We start from the raw sequence: 21,586 nt of genomic DNA, 5'->3' as shown, positions 1-21,586 counted from the left end.
GGGTGTGCAGGGACACACGTGGGTTTGCAGGGACACGGATGAGCGTGCAGGGACACGGGTGGGTGTGGACACGGGTGGGTGTGCAGGGACACACGTGGGTGTGGACACGGGTGGGTGTGCAGGGACACGGGTGGGTGTGCAGGGACACGGGTGGGCGTGCAGGGACGCGGGTGCAGGGACGCGCGTTCCTGTGCAGCGTGCACGTGCACGGAGGGGCACGGAGAGCGGGGAGTGCGGGCCAGCTCTCTCACCCCCGCCCATCACTCCCTCCTGTGGGTACAGCCGTGCTGTTTTCCCCTCCCGGCCTCGCCCCGGCCCCTCCAGCACGCAGGACCCGCACGCAGCGCTGAGGGCCACTGGCCCTTTAAGAGCCGTAATTCGGCGCGGTCCCTTTAAGGCGCGCCCCCCCACCCCCCCCCCCCGCCGCCCTCTTTAGTGCGGGCCGGAAGCGCGCGGGCACTTCCGGTGCGACCTCTGCCCGCTCCCAAGATGGCGGCGGCGCTCGGGTGCTGACGCCGCCGGTCACTTCCGGCGGGGAACGGCCATGGCGCGGCGGGGCCGGCCCGGCCGGGGGCTCGTCGGGGGTCCCTCCCGCCGGCGTCAGGTGAGGGGCTGTCGGGGCCGGGGCCGGGACTGCGGCGGGCCCGGGAGAGGCCTGGCCTGGGCCAGCAGCGGTGCGGCAGGGCCTGACGGTGGTGGCCCGGCCCGGCTCGGCGCGGCGCCGGTGCGGGCGGCGGCGGCGGCGGCGGCTGAGCGGGGTCCCGGGCAGGTGTGGAGGCTGCGCGGCTGGACGGGAGGGCGGCAGGTGGGGGAGAGGGGGTGGCTGGCGAGGGGTGCACGTAAGGCGGGGTGGGGGAGGTGGTTGGTGTGAGACCCCTTGGCCTTGAAAGACCCCGGGGGAAAGGGCCGGAGGGTCCCGGGGCAGACGGGGAAGGGCCCGGAGCCCCCCTCGGCGAGAACCCCCGGGGCAGGCGGGACAGGGCTTGAACGGCCGCGGGGAAAGGAGCTGGAGGATCCAGGGACCCTCCTCAGGGCAGAGGCCGAAGCCCTCCCGGCGTGGATGGGGACGCGGCCGGAGCCCCCCGGGGCTGCAGGGGTAACGCTGGCTTGGGGACAGTGGGGACACCCCGGCCACACGGAGCCGCGGGGCTGGGGACGCGGCTGGCCCGGCAGTGACCTTGAGCGGATCGCGGACCGAGCTGTCCCGCCGTTGTCTGCCTCAGAGCACGGCCGAGTTCCAGTGGCCAGGGATGGGAGGAGGTGCACTCGCCCGGGGCCGGGAGCGGGGGGCTCCTGCCCGCGGGGCGCGGGTGCTGGCGGGGGAAGTGCTGTCATCGGAGCGCCGCTGCCGCATCGGTAACGGAGCCACAGCTGTCCCGAGAGCTGCGGGCTGCCAGCGGGCTGGGGCTGGAGCAGGGCTCCCTCCCTGGGCCGGGTTTGGGTCCCCTCCCAGCGCGGGCTGAGTTTAAGGAGCGAACTGCGCGTTAGGCCGGCTCGGTGACACCGAGCTGGATGTGGCGTTAGCTTGGTGAGCTCGGTGACAGTGAGCTGGATGTGGCGTTAGCTTGGTGAGCTGGATGTGGTGCCAGCTCAGCTCGGTGGGATGGATGTGGTGCCCTAGCTCTGCTCGGTGGGATGGATGTGGTGCCAGCTCAGGTCGGTGAGCTGGATGTGGCATTAGCTCAGCTTGGTGGGATGGATGTGGTGCCCTAGCTCAGCTCGGTGGGATGGATGTGGTGCCCTAGCTCAGCTCGGTGGGATGGATGTGGGGTTTGCTCAGCTCGGTGGGATGGATGTGGGGTTTGCTCTGCTCAGTGGGATGGATGTGGTGCCCTAGCTCAGCTCGGTGGGATGGATGTGGGGTTTGCTCAGCTCGGTGGGATGGATGTGCCCTAGCTCAGCTCGGTGGGATGGATGTGGGGTTTGCTGGATGTGGGGTTTGCTCAGCTCGGTGGGATGGATGTGGTGCCCTAGCTCAGCTCGGTGGGATGGATGTGGGGTTTGCTGGATGTGGGGTTTGCTCAGCTCGGTGGGATGGATGTGGGGTTTGCTCAGCTCGGTGGGATGGATGTGGGGTTTGCTCAGCTCGGTGGGATGGATGTGGGGTTTGCTCAGCTCGGTGGGATGGATGTGGGGTTTGCTCAGCTCGGTGGGATGGATGTGGGGTTTGCTCAGCTCGGTGGGATGGATGTGGTGCCCTAGCTCAGCTCGGTGGGATGGATGTGGGGTTTGCTGGATGTGGGGTTAGCTCAGCTCGGTGGGATGGATGTGGTGCCCTAGCTCAGCTCGGTGGGATGGATGTGGGGTTAGCTCAGCTCGGTGGGATGGATGTGCCCTAGCTCAGCTCGGTGGGATGGATGTGCCCTAGCTCAGCTCGGTGGGATGGATGTGGGGTTTGCTGGATGTGGGGTTTGCTCAGCTCGGTGGGATGGATGTGGTGCCCTAGCTCAGCTCGGTGGGATGGATGTGGTGCCCTAGCTCAGCTCGGTGGGATGGATGTGGTGCCCTAGCTGTGCTCGGTGGGATGGATGTGGCATTAGCTCAGCTCGGTGGGATGGATGTGGGGTTAGCTCAGCTCGGTGAGCTGGACGCGGTGCCGGTAACACCAAGGTCAAGGTTCCATCCCCAAATAGGCCATTCACATTCACTCCAGAGCTGGACCCGACGGTCCTGCTGGGCCCTGTCCAGCTCAGACTGTTGTGTGATTCTGTGCTGGAGGAGGTGCCAGGCAGCCTCGGGCTGACTGCAGCTGGTTCCCAGGCCGGTGCTGAGGCATTAGCATGCTGGGCAGGGCACATCCCTGCCCGGGGCACACAAAGGCCCTGTCTGTGTTTGCCAGAGAATCATCTTTAGCTCCAGCTGCAGCAACGAGCGCTTTGGGGACCAGACTGACAGGGTGGCGTTAAAAGACATGGACTGGCGGGTTTATACTGAGTTCTGTGTGTGGGAAACTGAGGCTGTGCCCAGATGAGAGAGCAGGAGCAGGGACGCCCTGCTCGGTACCCCCTGCTTGGATTTCCAGGCAGAAGTTCAAGAAATGCTGTTTTGTGCGTGGTGGGAAGGAACCGCTGAGGGGTGATTTTGGCAGGAAGCTGCTCCAGAGTTTAAGGATGTGTGAGCTGTGCTGTGCTTGTACCTTGTTACGGAGAGCAGTTCAATTCTTAGGAGATGTAGCTGGATTACTTTTATATCAGTCTCCCTAAAATTCCTTGAAAGATCATCAAAGAGTCGCTTAATGAGTGTGACGGGATCCCTGCCCTGAGCAAGGCCGTGGTCTAAATTTCTGCAAGATTAAATGCTCTGAGCAAAACTCTTTATGTTGGCAGAGTAAGAATTGCAGCCATGCTGGTCATCCCTGGAGCTGCCAGGATCCCTTCCTTCTTCCACACAGGAGGGACTTTGAGTGCCTCAGAGCCATGGGGTTAAAGTGACTTTGTCTAATTCAGATCCTGAATGAGAGGAGTTATTGGTGAGAGTCCAGAGGAAGTTGGAGAGGACTCCAACTCAAGAAGTTGTGGCTGAAATTCTAAACCCAAAGCACCAGAGCGCATAAAACTAAATAAAGATCAAGGAATTATTATTATTGTTGTTGTTGTTTTTGTTTTCCGTATTGCAGTAATGAGAATGTTTTTTGCAGACAGCCCTTCCCCTTCCTTTGTGGGGAGCTCGATTCCATCCCTGGGTGGCAGAGGAATTTTGGAGGATGGACTAAACCCTCAGGCTTCACCAGGGAATCATATTGGCTAGACTATATTTTAATTTTTTCAATCAAATATTAAGCTAGTGGGACTCTTTACCAAGAACTAAGTTGTGTTTTCATAGGTGCTGTGCACAGATAATTCCTGTGCAGGAAGCTTTGTGTGTCAAATCATGTCAATATTAGCAAACCCAGTAAGGCTGTAATTGTAACTAAAGCAATCCAGGCTTTGCTTAGCCAGGCTGTGCTGTTTGTTGTGCCTTAACTGTCAAGGCAATTGGCTGGCAGGGTGAAGTGTAGCTCACTTTACAATGGTAAGAAGGTGGTTTTTTTGGGGTGTTTTTAATTCCCCTGTCCGTCTGCAGGAGCTGTGGTAGCCTGTAATGCTGTTTGCTCCTGTTCAGCAAATATTTTGTTGGTCAGCGGGCAATGAAATGGTCACTTAATGGGACACCCACCCCTGATCTGCCTTAATTTCATAACTGTAATTTCTTCTCTGTGCCAGAGGTAAACAACTTCCAGTTGTTTTGTTACTGTGTTTCTAACAGAATGTCTCTGGCCTGTGTGAGTTCTTCATGAATTCTGAAGCGTTGAGACATTTCCCTAAGAATCCCAGACTGGTTTGGAAGGACCTTAAAGCCCATCTCATCCCACCCCCTGCCATGGGCAGGGACACCTTCCACTATTCCAGGTTGCTCCAAGCCCCATCCAGCCTGACCTTGGACACTGCCAGGGATGGGGCAGCCACAGCTTCTCTGGGCACCCTGTGCCAGGGCCTCAGCACCCTCACAGGGAACAATTCCTTCCCAATATCCCATCTAACCCTGCTCTTGGTCAGTGGGAAGCCATTCCATCTGTCCTGTCACTCCAGGCTCTTGTCCCAAGGGCCTGTCCCTTGGAGCTCCTTTAGGCACTGATGTTATGGCTTGGTAATGTAAAGTGCCCCCAAATCAGTGTGTGGTGGTGACTGCCCATCCCTTTGAGTTCTCACTTGGTGAATCTGTTTTCAGATCAAGGTTTTGGCTCCCTTGTTCCTGTTCCTGCTTCTTGCTCTAGCTCTGCTCTCCAGCAATTCAGCTCGTGCCTTGGCACACACTTCCAGTGCCTGGAATACAAGTTATGATCCAGCTGCAGTCAAGCCTTTCCCAAAAGTTCAGCCACCCAAACACACCAGGGTTTTTTTAATTTGATGTGAAAGTAAGTCCTTACCAGCAGTGAACTGGTCCATGTTGTTTTGGGCGATTCTCTGAGCTGTGCTTCTCCTGCTGCCTGGCCCTGTGTGTAGGTTCCCCTTAGCCCAAGCTTGGTTAATCATGCAGCAAGTTAATTTACTAATTACAGCAGGTGAAAGCACCAGGAGCCTGGTTGTGGAGCAGCAGTTGGTGCCTGCTGGGACCTGGTGATGAGCTGCAGCAATTGGGGCTGGGGGAGGCTGAACCAGCCCCAGCCCCTCCCTCCTCATCCTCCCCATTCCTGGTGCTCTGAGCACAACCAGCAGTGGAAGGGGGGTTATCAGACCAGGAGCAACGATGGGGTGTTGGAAGGGAGGGTGAACTTTGCTCATGTAGTTGACAAGCAGTTCAACAGAGAGATCCTGTGCTGTGATTTAACCCCTTCTTTTCAGGATCTTGCTCATCAGTGTGGAGACTCCACATGGCTGTCTTGCCTTGTTTTCCCGTTGTTGTTCTTTTCGCCTTCTCATCACCCTCCAGCTTTAGAAAGATAAGAATGGAAGTGCCCAAAGAAATGGGTCTAATTCCTGCAGGGAATCTAGGAACAGAAAAGGATTTGTCACTTTCTTCTTTGTACAGATTCTGGAACTGAAAAGTGACGTCCTGACACCTGGGAGCATCACAGACCTGGAATGACTGGGGAGAAGCTGCTTTGGTTGGCCATCCCTGATCTTGCGTGTCCATTAAAAGGTGTGTGTGCTGCTGGAGTGGTGCTCATCTGCTTCTGAAAGCATGGGAACTTTGCTTTTCCACAGAGCAGTCTGGGCTGTGGTGAGAGCTGCTGCTGGAGCTCAGAAAACAGCCACAGTGACATCAGAAGGTGTCACCATCAGGCACATGGTAGGGCCCTGCCTCTGGAGGTTACAGTCCCTCTGCTTGGCTGGCACGATGCTGTGCAAGGGCTTGCTGTGTGCTCGAGGAGAGTCAGCCAAGTTTGAGGTGATGTGGGCGGTTGTAGCGAGTGGGGCTTTGTCCTCTACCCAAGGGGTCTCTCATTTCAGGTGCCAGCACTTGCAGTCTGCTTGGTCAAGGCTGGAAGGCTGGGCCTGGATCTGCTCTGTACCTTTGAGGGAGATCTGGACCTCTCCTGCTTGACCCCAGGGAGCCATGGAGGATAAACGGAACATCCCCATCATTGAGTGGGAGCACCTGGACAAAAGGAAATTCTACGTGTTTGGGATTTGCATGACTATGATGATCCGGGTGAGCGTTTACCCCTTCACGCTCATCCGGACGCGGCTGCAGGTTCAGAAGGGCAAGAGCCTGTACAACGGGACTTTCGATGCCTTTGTGAAAATCCTGCGGACAGAAGGGACGGCTGGGCTCTACCGTGGCTTCTTGGTCAACACCTTCACCCTGATCTCAGGACAGTGCTACGTGACAACATACGAGCTCACTCGGAAGTACGTGTCACGGTACAACAACAACAACGCTGTGAAGTCCCTGGTGGCCGGTGGCTCAGCCTCCCTGGTGGCCCAGAGCATCACGGTGCCCATCGATGTCATCTCCCAGCACCTCATGATGCAGAGGAAGGGAGAAAGCATGGGCAGGTTCAAGGTGCAGAACCAAGATGGCAAGCGTCTGCTGGTCTTCGGCCAAACCAAGGACATCATTGTACAGATTTTCAAGGCTGACGGTTTTAGAGGCTTCTACAGGGGTTATGTGGCCTCGCTGCTCACTTATATTCCCAACAGTGCGGTCTGGTGGCCCTTCTACCACTTCTATGCTGGTAAGTGAAAGGAGGTTGAAATGTATCCTATCCCAGGAGAGCCAGAAGCCCCTCGGATGGACTCTTGTGGATTCAGCATGATTTCCTTTCTCTCTGGGGGTGGGAGCAGAATCTGTCCTGAACTAAGGAGCTACATCTGGTTGTGTGGGAATTCTGCAGATGTTGGGTGGAAGTTTAACAGAGCAGCAGTGTTTCAATGCAGAACAAGGGGTTCGAGTGCTATAGGGCTTCAAACTGGATGGCTCCAGGCAAGTGGGGCTTCAAGCATCTGCTTTAACTTTCTCTTCCACTGATCCCAAATAGTGCCTTCTCCACGGGAGTGAGGAAGGCAGGGTTTTGGAGCCACCATGTGAGTATAGTTCATCTTTCAGTTCGGGTGAACTCAGGCATCTCATATATGGCAAAGGGACTTTTAGAGCTGCAAATCTCATGGCAAAACCGTGACAGAGACAAGGGTGAAATCTTCCCTGGATTTCTGTCAGGTGTTGCTTCAGTTTTGGCAACTTTAAAACTGACACTGAGTCTTGTGATGGAAAACTGCACTCAGTAGGAAGTTCTTTCTCCCTAGCTCAGTTCTCGTACTCCTTAGGGTGTTTCCAAAGGCTAAAGGTGTTGGCCAGCTAAGGTTTATTTCCACCTCTGATGATCCTTTAGATTTCTGCCGTGCAGCTTTGCACATGGTTTTTAGGCATCTATTTACCTAATTTCTGCCAAAAGGTGGTGGCAATGAGCAGTTTGGGTTTTGCTGTACTGGGCCTAAAGTACATCTTGGAGGTCAAGATGCACCTGTTCTTCAAAATCCAGATGTCTCAAAGGTCCTGTGTACTTCACAGAGTTCGAGTAGCTAGAGGAAGCATTGGTGCTGCATTTAAATGGCAGTGGCAGCTTGGCATGTTGGTGTGTACTTTGTGGGAGTGCTCCCATCAGTTTCCATGTCAACAGTTTATAAGACCAAGACCCAGTGTACAAACTGTAAGATTTTCATGCCAAAAGGGCTCAAAGGAGGGCATGTAAGAAAAGGCAGTTGATACGGAGAGACCGGAGCTCTCAGCTTCCAGCTCTTTCCCTGTCTTCTCAGTGGACATTGAGATGATGGGAAACATAAGCCCAGCTGTCAATGAATCTGCTTTGGCTGCATTTCCCAGTCCTCTGTCCCTGGAGCAGCAGCTGGGGTCACTGAACCCTCCTCGGGTTCAAAGGACACTGCTGGCCCTGATTCCAGGCAGTGTTCAAGGTCTCAAACAGAGCTGCTTCCTTCCCTCCTGCCAGACAGGCTTCCTCATTGTCCAAAACATGGGGCTTTTGAACACTCTTCTGTCCAACTTTAACCAATAAAAGTGTGGGAGATTCAAATCCTATTGGCCAGGCAGCAGGAGCAGAGTGAGGAAATCTGGGATGAGCACTACATGGTGCTTTTCTCCTTAGGGATCCACAGTGGGATACCAGGGTATCTCCTGGACAGTGCCCAGTAGTGACAGCTTTCTGTACAAATCTCTGCAGACACCTTCCAGTGGAGCCTTGTCTTAAGGCTTCCTCCACCTCCTAAAGAGGGTGGTTATTTTCATGCCCTGTTTTGGAGATGTGGAAGCTTATTCTGTCCAGTTTGCCCCACAGGCCTGGGAGCCAGAGTGGCAGCTGATGGGAGGCTGTGGGACTACGCATGGGGAGTGTCCTGGAGCCACCAGCGTGATGAGTCCTGCTCCCTGTGCTGTGCCAGCTTTCTGGTTGGTGTAGGAAGCACCACTTTGAGATTCTGTGGGAGGAGCTGGCAGGCTGTAAGCCAGGGATTCTGCCCGCTGCAAATCAGCTGGAGTTAGAGGGTGGAGTTAAGGAGATGATAAGCAGCCACTGAAAGTTTCCTCTCTCTCCTGTTCCCAGAACAGCTTTCGAGTTTGACTCCTAAAGACTGTCCTCACCTCCTTCTGCAAGCGATATCGGGGCCACTTGCGGCTGCCACGGCTTCCACCCTCACCAACCCCATGGATGTGGTGAGGGCTCGGGTCCAGGTAAGAGCTCAGCGTGCTTGGCACAGTGCAGGGTGGGGCTCTCATCTCTGTGGTTTCAGGTGAGCTGCTTCCCCGTTCTCCCTGGGCCTTTCATCCTGGGTAGTGGGTGTTTAATTGGCCCTCGGCATTAGCAAGAGGAGCCCAGGCTGGCAGTGCCAGCCTGGCCTGCACAGACAGGCTTTCTCTTCAGAAAGGGAGAGGTGCTGCTTCCTGCTGCCTCCTTAGGACTTTGTGCTTTTTTTGCTCCCCTCCTCAGGGAGTTCTGGAGACCAGATCAAGGCTGTTGGACTGGCTGATCTGCTGTCTCCAGAGCGTTCAGTTGCAGCAGAGCCCCAGAGCAGCTCAGTATGGAGTCTGGCAGCTCTGTCAATGTTTGTTCTGGCATTGCAGGTGGAAGGCAAGAGCTCCATCATTCTCACCTTCAAGCAGCTCATTGCAGAGGAAGGTCCCTGGGGGCTGACTAAAGGCCTCTCTGCCCGCATCATTTCGGCCACTCCTTCCACCATCGTCATCGTGGTGGGGTATGAAACGCTGAAGAAGCTGAGCCTGCGCCCAGAACTGGTGGACTCAAGGCACTGGTAGAGGCAGCTGGTGGAGGAGAACCTTCCTGTGAACTCTCTGAGTTTGGTCTGTGGCAGGGGAGAGCCTGGGATGCGACACAGCTGCTGTGCCTTTGTCTCTGGCTGGTTTCACAGCACAAGGCAGATGCAAAAGCAGCTGCACTTCACCTCTAGATCTGAGTGTCATGCAATGGTCTGCTGCTGGTTTTGCTTAAACTGTGACCTTTGGCAGTGCTCTTTGCCTGGAACAGTCCATTCCAGGTGTGTGAATGCATCCTGGCAAGTTATTAATTCCCTTTTTTTTAAATTAAAGACTTACTGGCTTAAGCAAAAAGCCGGTTTATTCTCTTTAAATTATTTTCATCTTTGCCAAACTTCCAAGGAGTCTCACAGCCCACAGCAGGACCCTCTGCTGGGATGTCTCTAGTGGCAGTTGTGCTGTGGGAAGCTGGAAGCAGAAAATAGACAAGTGACTTTCTCCAATTACCTGCTTTTATTTCTAGAAGATGTGAGACAAGAGTAACCTGGAACCACTTCAGACCTGATTTCCTGTGTTTTGAATAGATCTACATACTTGTTTTGTATATTCTTGGAAAATGTTCCCTGTCTCTCATCCTCCAAACAGCAAGCTGGGAGCTGAGCTGGCTGTTTGGAATTAGCTGATGGCAGTTTTGACACCTAACCTGTGTTTTTAATCTGTTGTAATTTAATTTTTTTTTTATTTTAGGGAAGCTTATTCTGATTTCTGGAGAACTGAATGGTTGTCCTGTGGCCTCGTTCAGTGTGTCAATCCTGCATGTTCAGAGTGGCTGCGGCCACTTCCCACCTTAGCTAGTTTAAGCCCAGAAATGCAGTTTGGAAGTGTTTGATCGTGGTGCTGCCAGCAGCTGGATGAGAACTGAATGGGCTTTGGGCTATAATTAGATGGGATGTGGGGAAGGGAAAACCTCGTGCTGGCTTTTGATCCGGTTCAAACCTGACAGGCGTGTTTATATTGAATAAGAAGTGGTGGTTCACTTCATGAGTTTAAATTCTGCTCATCCAGTTTGGGAAGGGCAAGGATATTGTTTTGCACATTTGCTGGATCAGAAGCCTGAGCTATGGTCTGTGTATTTTACCAGGTGAAAACTTCAGGGGGACGAAACCAGAGGCTGCTTTTTGGGGAGGGGAGGGGAGGGAGGGGATTGTTTGACTGCACTCTGCTGCTCTTGGTGGTTGAGATTTGCCTTTCATGCTGCCAGCCCACACGTGGTGCTCTTCTGGGTCAGCCACCTCCAGGGTGGTTCGGGGTGCACCTCCACACAACAAGAGTGCACCACCTCCATTCCCCTTCTGCCATAACCAGGAATTGTGGTTGAGGTGCTGATCCTGCTGACCTGTGGCTGCTGCTGGACTCCACGTGGCTGTCTCTTCCTGAGGGGACTCGCCAAGTGTGGCTCTGCCCTTGGTCCCGGTTGTCCGTGCCCAGCAGGCACTGGACATGCCACCATGCCTGCTGGAGATGGAGAGTGCTGAAGATGCTGCTGAGGTGGGAGAGGCTTCGCTGCTAAGGGCAGAGCTTCATTCTAAGGTGCAGTGCTGTGATGGGCTGTGGGTGTGTCGTCAGAGCCCTCTTCATCCCATTTTTGTTTCTTGCAGTGCTCAGAAAGGCACTGGATGCTGGAGCCACTGGTGGAGTTGTTGGAGCAGCACCTTCTGCACCTGCTCTGTTCACGTGTTTGTCGTTTAAAAGTTGACACCAGTTGGCTCTTGCTCTAATAATAGATTCTGCTCTGAAAAGCAGAACAACAGCACCCCAAATCACAAGGCAGCAGGATGTTAACCCTAATATTAACAGGAGCAATCACCATCAACCTCTGCCAGGTGCAGCAGGGCCAGTCCCAGTGTACAGAACAGAGGGGCGGCAGCACCAGTGTGGGGAGACACTGTCAAACTTAATGTTCCTCTCGTAACCAGCAACGTTCTTGACAATTAATAAACGTGAGAGACCTTCAGTTTGGTGCCTGCGTTTAAAAGCACATGACTCCCCACACCAGGGGAGGCTGCTGCTTTTTGTCGTGTCACAGAAAGGGTTTCACCCTTAGCCTTTGGACTAGGGCTAGGAGAGGGACGTGAGCTGCCTGAGAACTCGGTGGCTGCTCGGTGGCTGCTCGGTGGCTGCTCGGTGGCTGCTCGGTGGCTGAGCGAGCCAGGGAGAACCGGCTGGAGCACATGGACTGCCTGTCAGCAGCTGTGACCCAGAGCCGCCCCCAGGCCGGCTCCTGGTTGGCTGTTAACATGGGAAATGTCGCTTTTTTATTCTCTAACCGAGCTGAACTTCGCTGCTTCTTTTCTCCTTTCATTCTCCAGGCTCGATCGTTTTATTTCACCAAAAGTCGCTGGGGGGCAGGGCGGGCATTTCCCGGGGCACTGGGGAGAGAAGGGCGCTTTGTCGCGCTGCTTCGCTTCGGGGCCGGGCGTAGCCCCGCGCCGGGAGGCGGCAGTTTCTCACCGCGGCGGGTTTTGTCGCGGTTCGGTTCGGACCGGGAGCGCCGGGCGGGGCGGCCCCGCCGAGTGGCACAAACCCCGCGCGTTCCCTTCCCGCGCGTTCCCTTCCCGCGCGTTCCCTCCGCGCGTTCCCTTTCCGCGCGTTCCCTTCCCGCGCGTTCCCTTCCCGCGCGTTCCTTTCCCGCGTTCCCTTCCCGCGCGTTCCCTTCCCGCGCGTTCCCTTCCCGCGCGTTCCCTCCGCGCGTTCCCTTTCCGCGTTCCCTTTCCGCGCGCTCCCGTCCCGCGCGTTCCCTTTCCGCGTTCCCTTTCCGCGCGTTCCCTTCCCGCGCGTTCCCTTCGCGCGTTCCTTTCCCGCGTTCCCTTCCCGCGCGTTCCCTTCCCGCGCTCCCTTCCCGCGCGCTCCCTTCCCGCGCGTTCCCGTCCCGCGCGCTCCCTTCCCGCGCGTTCCCTTCCCGCGCGTTCCCGTCCCGCGCGCTCCCTTCCCGCGCGTTCCCTTCCCGCGCGTTCCCTTCCCGCGCGTTCCCTTCCCGCGCGTTCTCTTCCCGCGTTCCCTTCCCGCGGGGGCGGGGCCCCGAGCCCCGGCCAACGGGCGGCGCGCGCCGGCCGGGCCATGGCGGCGGCGGCGGGCGGCGATGGCGGCGCGGGCGGGGACGATGGCGGGGACGGCCCGGCCCCGGGGCGCGCCCAGGTGTTCAACACCGTGGTGGACACGTTCCTGGAGAAGCTGGTGGCCGCCGGGAGGTGAGGCGGGAGCGGGGAGGGACCCCTGAGCCCGGTCCCAACCGTGCCGTGACCCAGGGCCCACCGGATCCTCGGGAACAGCCCCGCAGCCGGCTCTGGGCCTGGCCCTGACCCGGCCCCACCGTGAGCCCGGTCACGATCGTGCCCTCCTTGCAGCTACCAGAGGTTTGTCAACTGCTACCGCTGCTTCTACAAGCTGCAGCCCCAGCTGACCAGGAGCATCTACGATCAGTTCATCTCCCAGCTACAGGCGTCCATAAAGGTGAACGGGGAGCGAGCTGGGGGGCTGCGGAGGGGTTTGGAGGGTCCAAAAGGGGGTTCAAAGCCACGGGGGAAAGTGCTGAACGGGTTGATATTAAGGGCAGCAAATACCAAAAGCAGAAAGCTGCGGCTGCTCTCCAGAGTTCTGTCTTCACCAGAAAAAGCGGGAGGATCATTCAGGTTGGAAAACACCACTGGGACTATCGAGTCCAAGCATTTCCCCAGCACTGCCAAGGCCACCACTAAACCGTGTCCCCAAGCGCCACATCCACGCGTGTGTTGAATGCCCCCAGGAATGGTGATTCCCAGGGTGTGGGCTCTTCATCCAGGACAAGGCTGGAAGGAATTTGGATAAGGGATGGAGTGACAAGGGGCAGTGGCTTCCCCCTGCCAGAGGGCAGGGTTAGATGGGATATTGGGAAGGAGTTCTTCCCTGTGAGGGTGCTGAGGCCCTGACACAGGTGCCCAGAGAAGCTGTGGCTGCCCCTGGATCCCTGAAAGAATTTAAATCCAGGTTGGACAGGGCTTGGAGCAACGTGGTCTAGTGGAAGGTGGAACGAGATGTGCTTTAAGGTTCCTTTGAACCCAAACAATTCCCTGATTCCATGACCAGCGAAGGCTCACAAGCAGAGTGGTGCCAGTGTTTATTCACCTTGTGTCCTTCCTTCACAGGAGGAGATCCAGGAGGTGAAAAATGAAGGGAATCTGGAGGAACTCTTCAGTTCACTGGATAAGATCGTGGAGGAGGCAAAGGACCGGGAAGAGCCAGCGTGGTATGGCTGGCCAGGGGTGGGGGGTCATGTTCCTACAAGGACAACAGGCAGTTCCCGGGTGATGTTTGGGTGTCCTGTTGGCCTTGTGCTGCAAGGGAGGGTCTGAAAGCTGCTGTATCTTTACAGCAATGTCAGTGGGCCTAGAGCACACAAAAATCAGTCTGATCTGTGCTCCTCTGGGCCCAGGATCCATTTCCATTCGCTTCCTTCGTGCAGGGAGGTCAGTGCCACTGGGATGGGGGGACAATCCAAAGGGCTGATGGGATGTTTTGGGCACAGCAGATGTCCAAAAGCAGAGTCCCCCTGCGTGCTCTTTGTGTCCCTGCCTCGGGGCCTCAGCAGACACTGCAGGTTCAGCCACCTGGGAGACAGACTGGAGATTGTGACCAGAAACACAAGATTTTGTGTTCCTGTGCTGAGGGGGTGAATGACATCCTGCCTGTTCCAAGCACCCACTTGGGGCCAGGCTTGGGGAGAAGCTCCCCGTTCCCTCCAGCGGGGCTTTGCTCTGGGGTCCCCGCTCCGGCTGTGCTCAGTTCCCCGTGCCGGTGCAAACTGGGAGCCACAGGGCCGATCCCAGCTGGCAGCAGTTCAGCAGCGGGGTGGGAGCCGTGCCGGGGGCGGGGGTCTCTGCTCGGTGGGTGCTGACGAGCTGCCGCGTGCGCAGGCGGCCCAGCGGGATCCCGGAGCAGGACGTGCGCAGCGCCCTGGTGCCCTACCTGCTGAAGCACCGCGCCCACCTGCACAGGGTGCTCCGCAGCAAGGAGGAGCACAACGGCAAGGTGGCTGAGTCCGTGCTGATGGGGAGGGACAGGATTGCAGAGCTGCAGCAGCTGATCCAGGCTCGCCAACAGGCCTGGCAGGTAAAAACAGACCAGACCAAACTAACCCAGCCCAAAGCAGCCAACCCCAAACTAATCCAGCCCGACCCAACCCAGCCCAGCCCAACCCAAACTAATCCAACCCAGCCCAACCCACATGAATCCAACCCAAATCAAACCAACCCAACCCAAAAACCCAGATCAACCCAAACCAGCCCAACCCAACCTAATCCAAACCAATCCAACCCAAATCAAACCAACCCAACCCAAATCAAACCAACCCAACCCAACCCAAATCAAACCAACCCAACCCAAAAACCCAGATCAACCCAAACCAGCCCAACCCAACCTAATCCAAACCAATCCAACCCAAATCAAACCAACCCAGCCCAACCCAAATCAAACCAGCCCAACCCAAACCAAAAACCCAGATCAACCCAAACCAGCCCAACCCAACCTAATCCAAACCAATCCAACCCAAATCAAACCAACCCAACCCAAATCAAACCAACCCAACCCAACCCAAATCAAACCAACCCAACCCAAAAACCCAGATCAACCCAAACCAGCCCAACCCAACCTAATCCAAACCAATCCAACCCAAATCAAACCAACCCAGTCCAACCCAAATCAAACCAGCCCAACCCAAACCAAAAACCCAGATCAACCCAAACCAGCCCAACCCAACCTAATCCAAACCAAACCAATCCAACCCAACCCAAAAACCCAGATCAACCCAAACCAGCCCAACCCAACCTAATCCAAACCAAACCAATCCAACCCAAACCAAACCAACCCAACCCAAATCAAACCAACCCAACCCAAATCAAACCAGCCCAAACTGACCAAAACCAACCCAACACAACCCAAGCTAACCCAACCCAAACCAAACCAAAAACCCAGATCAACCCAAACCAGCCCAACCCAACCCAAATCAAACCAACCCAACCCAAATCAAACCAAACCAGCCCAAACCGACCCAAACCAAAACCAACTCAACCCAACCCAAACTAGCCCAACCCAAACCAACCTAACCCAAACCAAAACCAACCCAACGCGACTCAAACCAAACCCAACCAACCCAAGCCAAACCAACCTCCTTCCCACAGCGCCCGCTGGAGCGGGGCTCAGTGGGGCCTGGAATGATTTCCAAACCCTCCACTTCTCCAGGACCTCCCCAGCAGCCATGTCCTGCTGAAACTTTAGCTGTGGACATTGTGTCTGGAGGTCTCGGGTGCTTTTCGCTGTGCAGTGGGTGGGATGTGGAATGGTCCCAGGGGACAGCAGTGTGTGACATGCTCGGCTCACACTCAGCCCTGAGTGTGGCAGGGTGGGAGAAGCATCATGCTGAGGTCTGTGGGTTGTGTTCCTTCCAGGCAATCAGTAAGGAGCAACGAGAACTCATCATGACATTCCAGGAGCCCCAGTGAGGCCACAGGATGAGGATGTCCCACAGGCACTGATGGGACAAGGTGTGTGCAGAACCCAAACTGAGAATTACCCCATCAGGCCACTGGAGACTGCAGAGGGACTGAAACAGCTGCTGGACTGGCACGGTTTGATCAGATTTAGTGCAGAAACAAAAAAAAAAAAATTGAGATCTTTGGAAATGGATGGCAATTCCATATTTCCTACTTAGCTAGACAGAGGAGTGTCACAAAGTGTGTCTGTGCTCTCATCCGCTCCACTTAGTGCTGTGACAGGCCTGATACAGTTTCCAAAGCCACATTCGGGGTTTTGTAGCTGTTTTAGCTGTGCATTAGACAAAATTCAGTGCCTTCAGCCCCAGGCCAGGCTGTGCCCACGTCTGAGGAGCCCACAAGCAGGAGCACGAGTGGGTCACAGCCAACACTCCTGCCTGTGCTTGCAGGTTCATTCAGTCTCCCTGTGTTCAGACCCTGCCTGTGGCAGCAGCTGCTGCACCAAGTTCCTCGTTCCCATTCATTCTGTTCTCCGAGTTATTTCTAGCCCTGGTCCCCTCCCAGCAGCCTGAGGTAGCCAGGGATCTGTGCAGAGGTTGGAACGGCCCTGCCTCCACTTTGTGGGTTTGTAGCACAGGGTTTTAATGTTTTCCTGTGGAACCTTCTAGAGCCAGGCTGGTTTTCCCAAACCCAGAGTTGTCTGTTGCTGCCTTATCTGTTTGCGGGCTGGGGAAGCGAAGGCTCCCAGGATCTCCCTGGCAGAGCCCTACAGTGACGTGTGCCTGCAGCATGGACAGGCTGTTCCTGGGGGCTGGGCAGGGAGTGAGGAGAGTCCCCCTGCACCTGCTGAGGACTGAGAGAGGTTCTGAGGGCAGCAGGCTCCGTGGTCTCTGCCCAAGGAGAGGCCCTGCCCTGTGACAAGCTGGGGAGGGGCAGTGGCCGCTCGCACCACGCCCCAACCTCTGTAAGCAATTAGAGTTGCAGAATTTCCCCTCTGCCTCCCCTCGCTGTGCTGGAATCTCAATAAATTGGGGCTGTTGTTCCCAGCTTGGCTCCCGCTGTGTTCTTGGCCCACGTACTCTGTACTTTATGGGTTTGTCTGACAAAGGCTCTGGTTCAGCAGCTCTGTCCGCCCTCTGCCCCAAAGCCTCCGGTTCCGCTTTTTGAGACAGGGCTGGGATTTGCAGGATCAAAAAGTGGTCAGGATCTGAAAGAGGAATGTTTTTCAGGGGCTCTGACTGCCCCGGCCACGCAGCGTGTGCCCATGGCATGTGGCAGGGAGGAGCTGTGTGGAGACCAAGGCACAGGCACCTGCTCACCCTCCCCCAGGGGCACAGTGCGACAACACCCCAAAGAAGCGCATGCTGCTCCCCCAGAAGTGGGCCAGCAAGTCCCCTCTGGCCCTGCACACGGAGGAAAACCCCACGGGTTTTGGCAGGAAAGTCTCCCTGTGTCACGGGAGCTGATTCTGGGATCCAGCAGTGGGAGCTGGGGCAGGGCAGTGGGTGACTGGGGAGCGCAGCGAGGAGCCCCCAGTGCCCCATCACCCATTCCAGTGGGGACTGGGCGCTGCCAGGCTGGCAGGGCTGGGCCCACCAACAAATCCCCCCTGGCCTGGGGCCACTTTCCCCTCCCTTTGTGGGCTCTGGCTGGGCACAGGGGGACCAAGTTCATCCCAAACCACAATTGCCACCTCTGCCAGCAGCTCCGGCCATGGCGGATGTGCTGGAAATAACCCTGGTGAGGCCGAGCTCCCCCTTGCCAAGGCCACGGGACCCTATAAAGACACCCAGGGAGCCAGGGCTGCACTCAGCCCAGCACAGCAAGGCACCATGAAGTCCCTCGTCCTGCTGACCCTCTTGGCCCTGCTCACCCTTGGCCTCTGCCGCAGAGGTACGGGGGAATCCAGGGCTGATGGGGACACTGGGGGCGATTCCGTGCCCTGGGAAGGGCTCTGCAGGGAGCAAAGGGACTGGGAAAGCTTTGCTGAGCTTTGGGGTGGGGGGGCACGGGGCTGCAGCAGGGAGATAGGGACCGGGACATCCTTCAGCAGGTCGGGGGGTGTCAGTGAGGGATGTGAGCTCCAAAAGGCGTGCGGTGAAGAGCAGAGCCCGCATGGGGCCGTTCTGAGCCCACCTTCCCCTCCGTGTCACCCGCAGCTGCCGACGGCTCTGCCAGCAGCCAGGACTCGCCCGGCTCCGAAGGTGAGTGAGCGCGGCTGCCCGGCCCCACTGCCCTGGGGACAGGGGACAGCCATGACCCCCTGACCCACCGCCCTGTCCCCGCAGCCTTCGTCTCCAGACGCGCCAGCGCCGAGCTGGTGCGGAGGCAGAAGCGCAATTACGGCTCCGGCAGGTGAGGCATCTACCGGGTGAAGATCCCGGCCCCAGATGGGGGAGGCTTGTGGCTCAGCCCAGCCCAGGGCTCCCACGGGACCCCCCGAGACCCCTGGGTGCTCTTTGTCCCCAGCAGCGTCTCTGGAACCCCACGGGATGCCCTGGAGGCCAAGCGCGAGGTGTGCGAGCTCAACCCCGACTGTGACGAGCTGGCCGACCAGATAGGCTTGCAGGAAGCCTACCGGCGCTACTACGGCCTCGTGTAGCCGCAGCCCCGCTGTGGGCCAGGGGCTGAGCTCCCCTAAAGCCGCGTCAGGCCCCCCCTGTTCACTTCCACCCTCTCACCCCTTCTGTTAGCCCTGGAAAGAAATAAATGCAAATAGTTGAGCCAGTTCCTTCCCAAGCTTGGGCCGTGGGTGGGTGGGAGGCTTTCAGGGGATGTGCCCCACGTCACCCCACACAGCTGAGGACTCCTGCTTTCCCTCCCTGTGCCCTCCAAGGAGGAGAGGTGCTACCACCCCCAGATCCTGCTCCCAGCAGCGAGGAGCCCGCAGCTGCACCATCGTTATTCCAGTTCAATTCAAAGCTCTTTCTCTCCAGCGTGGTGTTACCGGGGAGCAGCAGAGCTGCTCCAGGCACCCCGGGCCCCTGTAGCCTGCCCGGGAATTTCGTCACAAACCGCCTTAATTACTCATTAACCTTGACACACACATGCACGCTTACACTGCCGGGTCCCCACACAGCATGGCCCATTATCCCTGCCCCAGATTCATGGAATCACTGCTGGCTTGCCCTGGGAGAACTGAGGCACAGACTGGGTGCAGAGGGACTTGGGTCCTGCCAGGCTCTGCAGCCCAGCCCTTCACACAGTGTCACGGGTCCAGCCCCAGTGGGAGCGCCCGGGGAGCTGCCAGAGCCACCGGGGTCTGGGGCAAGGCCACGGTCAAGGCACAGACGATGGCAGTGCTGCCCACAAGGACCAGCCCGGCAGTGCAGAGGGTGCTCGGGACCTTGGTGGGGCTCAGGTGGCCCCGCAGCCAAGCCTGGCACGGGCACACATCACAGAGGATGTCCTCCAGCTGCAAGGGGCTGCCCAGCACAGAACAGATGTGGAAAAGCTGGTGGCTGTGTCCTGCCACGGCTGCTGGGGCTCCTTGGGCAGCTCCTGTTGTAAACACAGGTGAACCTGGTGGGAAGAATGCTGATGTCTGACTCCAGTTCAGAAGGCTGAATGATTTCTTTATTAAAACTATGCTATAATACATTAATATACTGTTTAAAGGAGATACTAAAACTACAAACCTACTTTTCTAACTACCATCTCTAACCAGCTAACAACTCGTGACCCTCTCTGAGAGTGCAGCCACAGGTGGGTTGGATTGGCCATCAGCTCAAACAATCCTCACCAGAATCCAACCAAGCAATCACCCCAGGGAAACAATTCTGCAAACACACTCCACGTGGGAAAAAACAAGGAGCAGAAATAGAAATTGTTTTCTCTTTCTTTCCTCTGTGCTGCTCTATGAAAAATCCTGAAAGGAAGAAGAATGTCCCTGCGACACAGCTCCTGCTGCAAGGGGCTGGGGACAGAGCAGTGGCACTGGGGGCTGCTGCTCATGGACACAGCCAGAGCAGCCCAAGGCAGGTGGGATGTGAAGAGGAAGCTGGTGAGCAGTGCAAAGAGGAGGTGGTGGCAGTGGCTGACCTCAGCCTCACTCCAGGCACAGTCACAGCAGCAGCAGAGGAACTGGGGGAGGGAGGGTGAGAACCAGAGGGAGCCCTCTGGAAGCACCCGGGAATTGGGGTGGTGGGGGCACCTGACCCTTGCCCTGGGCCACCCTGACTCACTGGGCAGAAGAGCAGGATGTTGTTGTAGAGGAAGGGGCACACAAAGTCTGCAGCACCTTGCTCAGCTGGGGATGCTCCAGCTTGGGGGAGTTGTGAAGGGGGAATGGGTGGGGGGGCACAGACCCCTGTCAGCTTCCACAGCAAGGACCCCACAAAAACCTTGGCTTTCGGCCTGAGCAGGGGGAATCACCAAGAGGAACAAAAAGCTGAGAAGGGGAAAACCTCCACCACCAGTTTCCTTATCCCAAACACGCTGGGAATAGCAAGAGAGGCCAGTGCAGATGAAGGAGTTCAAAATAGCCACAGGGACAAAGCAGCAGTGCCAGACGTGGCTGACCCAGGAGTCTGGCATGGCAAACACGCAGCCTGTGACAGACACAGGGTGCCAGGGGTCCTGCTGCTCCCTGTGCCAGCCCATCTCTGCCGAGCCCCTCCCAGGCTGTAGCAGCTGAGGGCTCTGCAGTCACAGATGCAGCAGATGTGGTGGGCAGGCACCGGGGCTGAAGAGGTGGGCACAGCTGGGGGCAAAGGGACAGGGGCAGACAAGCAGCAGGCAGATGAGCAGTGGTGGGGCCGGCAGATCCCCAGGGAGGATCAGAGCACCAGGCAGCACCACGTGCATTCCCACTGGCACAGCATCTTTTGAGGTGAGCTCTGTCCCGGTCCCCATCCTCGTCTCCATCCTCATCTCCATCCCCTCCTCATCCCTATCCCTGTCTCGGTCCCAGGCCCTGTCCCTAATCCCATCCCTATTCCCATTGCCAGCCTTTCTTTGTCCCCATCTCCATCCTCTTCTCCTCCCCATCCCTGCCCCCATTCCCATCCCATCATTTCATCACTCCCATCCTTGCCCCTGTTCCCATCACATCTCCACCCCCACGCCCATCACCATTCCTATTCCCATTCTCATCTCCATCCCTGTCCCCATCCCCACCTGGTCAGCAGGAAGCGTGTCCAGAACTGTCTCATTCATCTTCTGGAAGGAGCTGAGGACACAGCCAAGGGCTGAGCTCTTGGGGTCCCAGTACTCCAGCATGATCCCATCCTCCCAGGAGATCTGTGGGGACAGCAGGGCTGCTCAGGGGACACCCCAGGGGGAGCAGGGAGGCCCAAGAGCTGCTTTGGGATTGTGGTGGGGTGTCGCATTGCTCTGGGGAATGGTTTTTCCCCACCAGAGACCCCTGTAGCTGCAACCATGTTAGTTTAACCCTTCCTTCCTTTCTGGACCCAGTTGGCTGGGAGCTGATTGTCCCTTCCTGAACAGGAGGGTAGATAATGCCCTGCTCCTCCATTGTTCGCTCTCTTGACCACGCTCTTTCCTCTCTTGCCCACTCTTTCCTTTCTTGCCCACGCTCTTTCCCTCTTCCTCCTATGGAATAAACATCTTGGACAATATCAGGGGTAAGAGCCTCTTTTGGAATCTTTTGCCTTAACCCTCTAATATTTCCCCCCAAAGCTCTCTCAGATCTGGGCTAGCCTTGTAACTCCAGAGGGCTGCGGAGGAAAGTATTAACAGTGGGTGGGGAAACTGAGGCAGGGTGGGCTGGGAGTATCTCCCAGCTGAAACAAGGTTTCATGGGGAGTCCAGGTGACTTCCTTCCTCGGATGAGGGAACTGGGAGAAGAAACCTGGGGCAGAGCCTCCCCGTAGCCCAGCCAGACGTACCCGGGGCCC

The 21,586-nt window shown here is 57.0% G+C and overlaps 3 protein-coding genes across 4 annotated transcripts; all 3 read left to right on the top strand.

The window, feature by feature from the left end:
* Positions 1–470: 470 nt before the first annotated feature.
* On the top strand, positions 471–11,218 carry SLC25A44 (solute carrier family 25 member 44). The gene is made up of 5 exons (XM_068175094.1): positions 471–604; positions 5,509–5,619; positions 5,931–6,658; positions 8,537–8,664; positions 9,055–11,218. The coding sequence occupies exons 3-5, from the start codon at positions 6,037–6,039 to the stop codon at positions 9,244–9,246; spliced, it is 942 nt and encodes a 313-aa protein (XP_068031195.1). The 5' UTR covers positions 471–604; positions 5,509–5,619; positions 5,931–6,036; the 3' UTR covers positions 9,247–11,218.
* Positions 11,219–12,319: 1,101 nt separating this feature from the next.
* Positions 12,320–15,885, top strand: PMF1 (polyamine modulated factor 1). Its single transcript, XM_068174859.1, has 5 exons — positions 12,320–12,452; positions 12,609–12,714; positions 13,386–13,486; positions 14,154–14,349; positions 15,684–15,885. Exons 1-5 carry the CDS (start codon positions 12,322–12,324, stop codon positions 15,735–15,737), a joined length of 588 nt encoding a protein of 195 aa, XP_068030960.1. The 5' UTR covers positions 12,320–12,321; the 3' UTR covers positions 15,738–15,885.
* Positions 15,886–16,317: 432 nt separating this feature from the next.
* On the top strand, positions 16,318–18,421 carry BGLAP (bone gamma-carboxyglutamate protein). 2 transcript variants are annotated; one of them, XM_068174860.1, is made up of 4 exons: positions 16,318–17,621; positions 17,888–17,932; positions 18,017–18,083; positions 18,198–18,421. In XM_068174860.1, exons 1-4 carry the CDS (start codon positions 17,561–17,563, stop codon positions 18,328–18,330), a joined length of 306 nt encoding a protein of 101 aa, XP_068030961.1. In that variant the 5' UTR covers positions 16,318–17,560; the 3' UTR covers positions 18,331–18,421. The 2 variants fall into 2 exon arrangements, 1 of the variants encoding a protein (XP_068030961.1); XR_010993953.1 differs by lacking the exon at positions 16,318–17,621 and having other exon boundaries at positions 17,896–17,932; positions 18,201–18,320.
* Positions 18,422–21,586: the final 3,165 nt, after the last annotated feature.

The sequence above is a fragment of the Anomalospiza imberbis genome, chromosome 29 (genome assembly GCF_031753505.1).
Source record: "Anomalospiza imberbis isolate Cuckoo-Finch-1a 21T00152 chromosome 29, ASM3175350v1, whole genome shotgun sequence".
Classification (NCBI taxonomy): domain Eukaryota; kingdom Metazoa; phylum Chordata; class Aves; order Passeriformes; family Viduidae; genus Anomalospiza; species Anomalospiza imberbis.
Note: the sequence above shows the minus strand (reverse complement) of the source record. Positions and strands in the feature narration are given on the sequence as shown.

Coding starts and splice junctions, on each gene's coding strand:
- BGLAP (XM_068174860.1), top strand. CDS start 17,561: ATGAAGTCCCTCGTCCTGCTGACCCTCTTGGCCCTGCTCACCCTTGGC. Junction 17,622..17,887: donor CCTTGGCCTCTGCCGCAGAG/GTACGGGGGAAT, acceptor TGTCACCCGCAG/CTGCCGACGGCTCTGCCAGC. Junction 17,933..18,016: donor GGACTCGCCCGGCTCCGAAG/GTGAGTGAGCGC, acceptor CTGTCCCCGCAG/CCTTCGTCTCCAGACGCGCC.
- SLC25A44 (XM_068175094.1), top strand. CDS start 6,037: ATGGAGGATAAACGGAACATCCCCATCATTGAGTGGGAGCACCTGGAC. Junction 6,659..8,536: donor CTTCTACCACTTCTATGCTG/GTAAGTGAAAGG, acceptor TCCTGTTCCCAG/AACAGCTTTCGAGTTTGACT. Junction 8,665..9,054: donor TGGTGAGGGCTCGGGTCCAG/GTAAGAGCTCAG, acceptor CTGGCATTGCAG/GTGGAAGGCAAGAGCTCCAT.
- PMF1 (XM_068174859.1), top strand. CDS start 12,322: ATGGCGGCGGCGGCGGGCGGCGATGGCGGCGCGGGCGGGGACGATGGC. Junction 13,487..14,153: donor GACCGGGAAGAGCCAGCGTG/GTATGGCTGGCC, acceptor CCGCGTGCGCAG/GCGGCCCAGCGGGATCCCGG. Junction 14,350..15,683: donor CTCGCCAACAGGCCTGGCAG/GTAAAAACAGAC, acceptor TGTTCCTTCCAG/GCAATCAGTAAGGAGCAACG.